The sequence below is a fragment of the Bubalus bubalis genome, chromosome 11 (genome assembly GCF_019923935.1).
Source record: "Bubalus bubalis isolate 160015118507 breed Murrah chromosome 11, NDDB_SH_1, whole genome shotgun sequence".
Lineage (NCBI taxonomy): Eukaryota > Metazoa > Chordata > Mammalia > Artiodactyla > Bovidae > Bubalus > Bubalus bubalis.
Genome location: NC_059167.1, coordinates 101,565,309 through 101,571,308, shown reverse-complemented (window position 1 = coordinate 101,571,308; position 6,000 = coordinate 101,565,309). Strand labels below are relative to the sequence as shown.

General features: G+C 48.9%; 1 protein-coding gene across 1 annotated transcript in view; it reads left to right on the top strand.

Moving 5' to 3' along the window:
- The first annotated feature begins 1,489 nt into the window (after positions 1-1,489).
- Positions 1,490-6,000, top strand: part of REEP5 (receptor accessory protein 5) — a 43,854-nt gene continuing 39,343 nt past the window's right edge. The window contains exons 1-2 of the mRNA XM_006056867.4: positions 1,490-1,720; positions 2,381-2,474. Coding sequence (XP_006056929.1) covers positions 1,603-1,720; positions 2,381-2,474 — 212 coding nt within the window. The 5' untranslated portion in view covers positions 1,490-1,602. The remainder of the gene's footprint in view (positions 1,721-2,380; positions 2,475-6,000) is intronic.

Genomic DNA, 6,000 nt, shown 5'->3' with positions numbered 1-6,000 from the left:
TCACTGATTTGGCTGGGTAGTGATGGGACTAGTGAGAGAACTGAGCTAAGATCTGGGGAAGAAAAGAGGAAGGAGAATTAGCATAAAAGGAAAAGCCTAAGAATGGGCAAGGGAGCTTTTCGTGGAAGTGGAAGGCAGTTTGAAAGAGGGTGAAGAGAGAATGTTGGGGGCCGGTGAATGCTTTCCTAAGGAATCGTAGCTCTGGTCTGTAAGGGATGGGGAAACGTTGAAGCTTAAGCAACAAGGAAAACTCTGCAGCAGGGTACAGGTCACAGGAGTCAGAAAGACTACTTTCCAAGGGAGTTTCCTGAATTAACATGCTACTGCTGCTGTTAAGTCGCTTCAGTTGTGTCCGACTCTGTGCGACTCCATAGAAGGCAGCCCATCAGGCTCCACCGTCCCTGGGTTTCTCCAGGCAAGAACACTGGAGTGGGTTGCCATTTCCTTCTCCAATGCATGAAAGTGAAAGTGAAAGTGAAGTCGCTCAGTCGTGTCAGACCCTTAGCGACCCCATGGACTGCAGCCTACCAGGCTCCTCCGTCCATGGGATTTTCCAGGCAAGAGTACTGGAGTGGGGTGCCATTGCCTCCTTGTCACCATTCCTAGGGGTGCCATAGGAGCCATAAAAAGAGCTTATATTTAGGTGGATGAAGAGCAGGAGCCGGACCTTCTGAAGGAAGAAAAGCGAAGTCCTGCCCTAAGACTTGGACCTATTTTCTCCAGAGTAATTTTGCTTCTAGGCAAGAACGGGGCTTCCCTGATGGCTCAGGAGTTTAATGCTTGAGTCAGGAAGATCCCTTGGAGTAGGAAATCACAACTCACTCTGGTATTCTTGCCTGGCAAATTCCTGTGGACAGAGTAGCCTGGCGGGCTACAGTCCATAGGGTCGCAAAGAGTCGGACAATGACTGAGCGACTAGACAACCACAAGGCAAGCAAACGTTACTGTCTCTGAGGCTAGAAACATTTCCGTGGTATCAGAGATCAAGCGAATGCCAAGCCCACCATGAAATGGTTTAAGTTGTGCAGTACTTTTCTTGGAAATGGTGTCCCCAGAGTAGGGTGTCTTGTTTCTTCAAGGGTTTTTTCAAAAAGACTGTTATCTGTAAGTAAGAAAAGCTATGCCGAGTACCGGCCATGAAAGAAAAAGCAGGTCTGCAATCAAACAGTTCTTGGGGGTTGGTCGTGCATTTCAATTTTTAAGTGGAAAATGTGTTAGTAGATATAACACAGCAGTGTAGGTCCATCAAACCAGTCCTCCTACTTTGTAGGTGGCAGCAACAAGGCCGCCTGCCTCCACTTTCCTTCTGTCCTTCTGTCCAGTCCGATTTCTGAAAGGGGCTCACTCAGTTAACAGAGGTGGGGGCGGAGGGGCGGCCGCCGGGCAGGGAGCCGCGGGCGCCCGGCCGCAGCCCAGGGTGTGGCGCCGGGCGCGGCGCCCGGGCGCGAGAGGGGCGGGCAGCGGGCGGGCGGGGCCGGAGCGGGGCTGCGCAGAACCGCCGGGGACGCGTCAGTCGCCCGCCCCGCCGCCCCGGCGCAGTCACCTCGCTCTGCGGCCACCGGCACCAGGAACAGCACCAGGCGGAGCGCGACGGTCCCCGCCATGTCTGCAGCCATGAGGCAGAGGTTCGACCAGTTCCTGCACCAGAAGAACTGCATGACTGACCTCCTGGCCAAGATCGAGGCCAAGACCGGCGTGAACCGGAGCTTCATCGCGCTCGGTGAGTGCAGGGCCGGTGCCCGCGGGGTCCTGCCCCGCCTGGACCGGGGGCAGCTGTCTCATCCGCTGCCGGGAAGGCCCACGGGGACCGCGGGGTCGGTGACAGATGGGGCGAGCGGCGGGCACCTTCAGGGACGGGACTGGCTGCCTGGACAGGCCAGAGCCGCCCGGCGAAGGGGCGCCCAGGGCGCCGGGCGCAGGGACCGCTGACGCTGACGTGTCTGCCCCGCGGCCAGACGCCAAGCGCAGTGGCGGAGCGCAGGGCTGACGCGGAGCGGCGCAGCCCCTACGGGAGGGCGCGCGGTGCCCGTGGCGGAACACCGGGTACTCGCCAGGCTCGGGGCCGGGAAGGGGTGTCCCCGCGGGAGCGGAGGGGCTGCGGGCCGGCCAGGGAATCCCGACTTCTCTAGACCCTCGGGGAAGGAAAGAAACGGCTCCTCCAGCTGGTGTGCCCCTTGAGGGGAGGATAGTGGAAGGAAGGGCACAGATAGGAGGCCTGCCGGGTATCCTCAGACCCGAGGCAAAGCCCTGCGAAGGCGCAGGCCCTGCAGTGGTGCGGTTTGTTTTTCTCCATCGCCTAGAACGAGCCAAGCAGTGCGCTGTGGGCGGGGGCTGCGGCTGCAGTGTGCCACCCGACCCACTTCTGTCCTCGCGTCTCCAGGTGTCATCGGGCTGCTGGCGTTGTACCTGGTGTTCGGTTATGGAGCCTCTCTCCTCTGCAACCTGATAGGATTTGGTTACCCAGCCTACGTCTCGTAAGTGACTCCCCCTGCAACTGTCCCTTCCTCCCCTTCCCCCATCCAGAGTGGTCCTAGTTACTTCACATCCCCATTTTCCTGGAAGAGTGGTCAAAGGACCAGAGAGGAGTAACTCACCGCTTAAGGTTACACATTTTAGAGGCTTAACTTGACATCTGATTTCCTGATGACTAGCCAAAATGTATGTTTCATCAGCTTATAGTGGCAGGGTGTGTGCCTTCTAACAGCTCCATAAGTGAAAGGTAGAACATAGTGGACCTTTACTTTTGCAGAGATCTCACCGGGTACAGAGAGTGGATTATTGTTGTATTAGTTGCTAAGTCATGTCTGGTTCTTTGCAACCCCATGGACTGTAACCCACCACCCTTTTCTGTCTTTGGGGTTCTCCAGGCAAGAATACTGGAGTGGGTTGCCATTTCCTTCTCCAGGGGATCTTCCCTTACCAGGGATGGAACCCACCTCTCCTACATTGGCAGGCAAATTCTTTACCATTGAGCCTCCAGGGAAACTCGTACAGAGAGTGGATTCCTTCTCCCTAATAGTTATTTAAATGTGCATTTCACCTTATATTTATGTACATAGTAAAACCCCATCAATTGGAGCTGGAGAAGGAAATGGCAACCCACTCCAGTATTCTTGCCTGGAGAATCCCATGGACGGAGGAGCTTGGTGGGCTACAGTCCACAGGTCGCAGAGTCAGACACGACTGAGTGACTTCACTTTCACTTAATTCAGATTTACTCTACAGTGTGTTTAATTTTAAAATATTGTCCAATTTCATTTTTCCCCATTCATTGAAATAGGAATTATTCTTTCCCTTAAATGAATTTTGTTTTACTCTACAGCTGTTCCTGAGAACTCTGATGGGTTTTACTTTCATTGAGTTGGTCTCTACAACTTTCCTCAACCATAAGGATAAAAATAAAGGAAAAAAATTTCAGCTGGAAGACTAAGACACCAATAATACATGATTACACCTTGTCTATCATAGACCTGGCTAGAATTTAATATGTGACTAGAAAGTGGAAATGTGTTTTAGGAAAATGTTAGTTCTGACTTGAACAGTTAAATCGAAAGTGCCTAAGTAGTAGTTACTGAATTAGTCAAGTACAGACTCTTAGTGGCTCCAGAAAATCTAGCTACAGATAGGCTACTACTTGGTTTTGAATTTGGAGATCCTCCCCAGCATTGGAGAAGGAAATGGCAACCCACTCAAGTGTTCTTGCCTGGAGAATCCCGTGGACGGAGGAGCCTGGTAGGCTGCCGTCTATGGGGTTGCACAGAGTCGGACACGACTGAAACGACTTAGCAGCAGCAGCAGCAGCCCCAGCATTATGTGCTAAAGTACCATACATATTGTTTGTGTATGCCAAATGGTGAAGACCGACCAGAAAAACTGGATTGACTTTCAGATCAATGAAAAATTATCTCCTGTGCATGCTCAGTCCTGCTCTTTGTGACCCCATGGACTGTAGCCTGCCAGCCTCCTCTATCCGTGGAATTTTTCCAGGCAAGAATACTGGAAACATTTGCCATTTCTTCCTCCAGGGGATCTTCCCGACTCAGGGACCAAACGCTTGTCTCTGGGGAACACTTTTGTAAGGTTTAAAAAAGCTGCTTGAATTGTTTTAAACTAGCAGAGACTATGGCTCTTTAAAAATACCGCAGAGCTTAAAAAATGTTTTCTCCACATCAGTGCCATTTGATGTATAATCTTGTGAGAACCATAACCTTGTCTGTTGGTGTGATTAGATCATTGGTATAGGCTTTAGAAGTAAAAATCTGTTTCTCGGTAGGGTGTGTAGACCTGTGTATGTGGAAGTGGATGTGACTAAAGGCAGACAGAGCTTGGACAAGCTTTTCCTTGGCCTACTGAATTAATTCTAGCCATTTTTAAAGTCATATTTTAAAGTAATTTCAAGTGAGTCAATTTAAGTTTTATCATTTGTTTAAAGTCATTTTTTAATTCATTTTCTACATAGTCCATTGAATATTATTGGCTGTTTTTATTTAGAAGAAGCTAAATGTCCCTGTTTATTGCTAGGAATTCTTTGAAATGGTAGACATGATCATATTTCTGAGGTAAATGGGCTTTATATATTTTAGAATTTCTCTATTCATCAAGTAGACACACTTTATTTTCTTTTCTATCTGAGTACTCTGAGGCAAAGTGACATTTGTAGTACATTTTAACAGGAGTGATGAGTATTAGAAATCTAATAAAAGGGTTTTAATGACTTAAATAAAAATTCAGGGAATAATTGATGAGTACCTACGTCTATTAGTATTTGTTCATAGGGTGTTTCCTTTTGGTAGATCCAACTCTTACTTTTAAAATGAACATGGTTGTTCAGTCACTAAATTGGTATATGACTCTTTGTGACCCAGTGGACTACAGCACATCAGGCCTCCCTGTCCTTCACTATCTCACAGAATTCGCTCAAAGTCATGTTCATAGAGTTGGTGACGCCATCCAACCATCTCATCCTCTGTCACCCCCCTTCTCTTCCTGCCTTCAATCTTTCCTGGCTCCAGGGTCTTTTCCAATGAGTCAGCTCTTTGCATCAGGTGGCCAAAGTATTGGAGGTTCAGCATCAGTCCTTCCAGTGAATATTCAGGGTTGATTTCCTTTAGGATTGACTGATTTGATCTTGCTGTCCAAGGGACTCTCATTTAAAATGAATACAGGATTCTGTATCATTAAGTGAAGGTTGGTCTCTGTGGGTGCTTAGATTCTTCCCTAAGACTGCCCACTGGAAGTATCTGAGGAGCCTTAAAAATGACTGATTCCTGGGCCCTGCCCCTGAAGATTATGATGTAATTACTCTCAGGTGCAACATGGGTTTTGGAATTTTTAAAGGAGTCTCATTTTTAAAGGTCATGCTGAGAAGCCCCAGTATAAAGCAGCAGTGTAGCTTGTGCTTAATATACTTGAAGAGGGGGATTGAAGGGGTGGAAGAATGGCCCGCAGACCCTGGGGAGGGTCTAGAGGCCCACCTGGCCTCTGCTTTATGAAAGAGATTCAAGGAGACTGTAAGCACAATAAAGCATACAGACCCCCAGTTAGGAAACACTTGAGGCAATCGCTGTTACATTAGCCTAATAAGTCTGTTCATTGCTTAACCAATGTGACGGTGTAATTGTCAGAAAGAAAGTCCTTGCAAATGGTGCTATTCGTAGCACCTAAATCAGCGTTACTCAAGATGTGATCTGCCATCACTCTAATTGTTCTCGTCCGATGGAATTCTTGCCAGCCAGAGTGTTGTTTTTTTTTTAAATACAGGTTCATCTAGTAATATTAAGCAAACACCAAATGCTACCCATGCACCGTGGCAGCATCTCAGATACACAGGGACTAAGGCGGACATAGTCCCCATCTGTGCACGGATAGACCACATAGTAAACTGCAGTAAATAATGAAATAGTGACCGTGTGGTGAGTCCTCCACAGAGCACCCACAGGGAGCTGTGGGAGAGGCTAACAGCAGGGACCCCTGCAGATTACTCATCTGAGCTACTGTTGG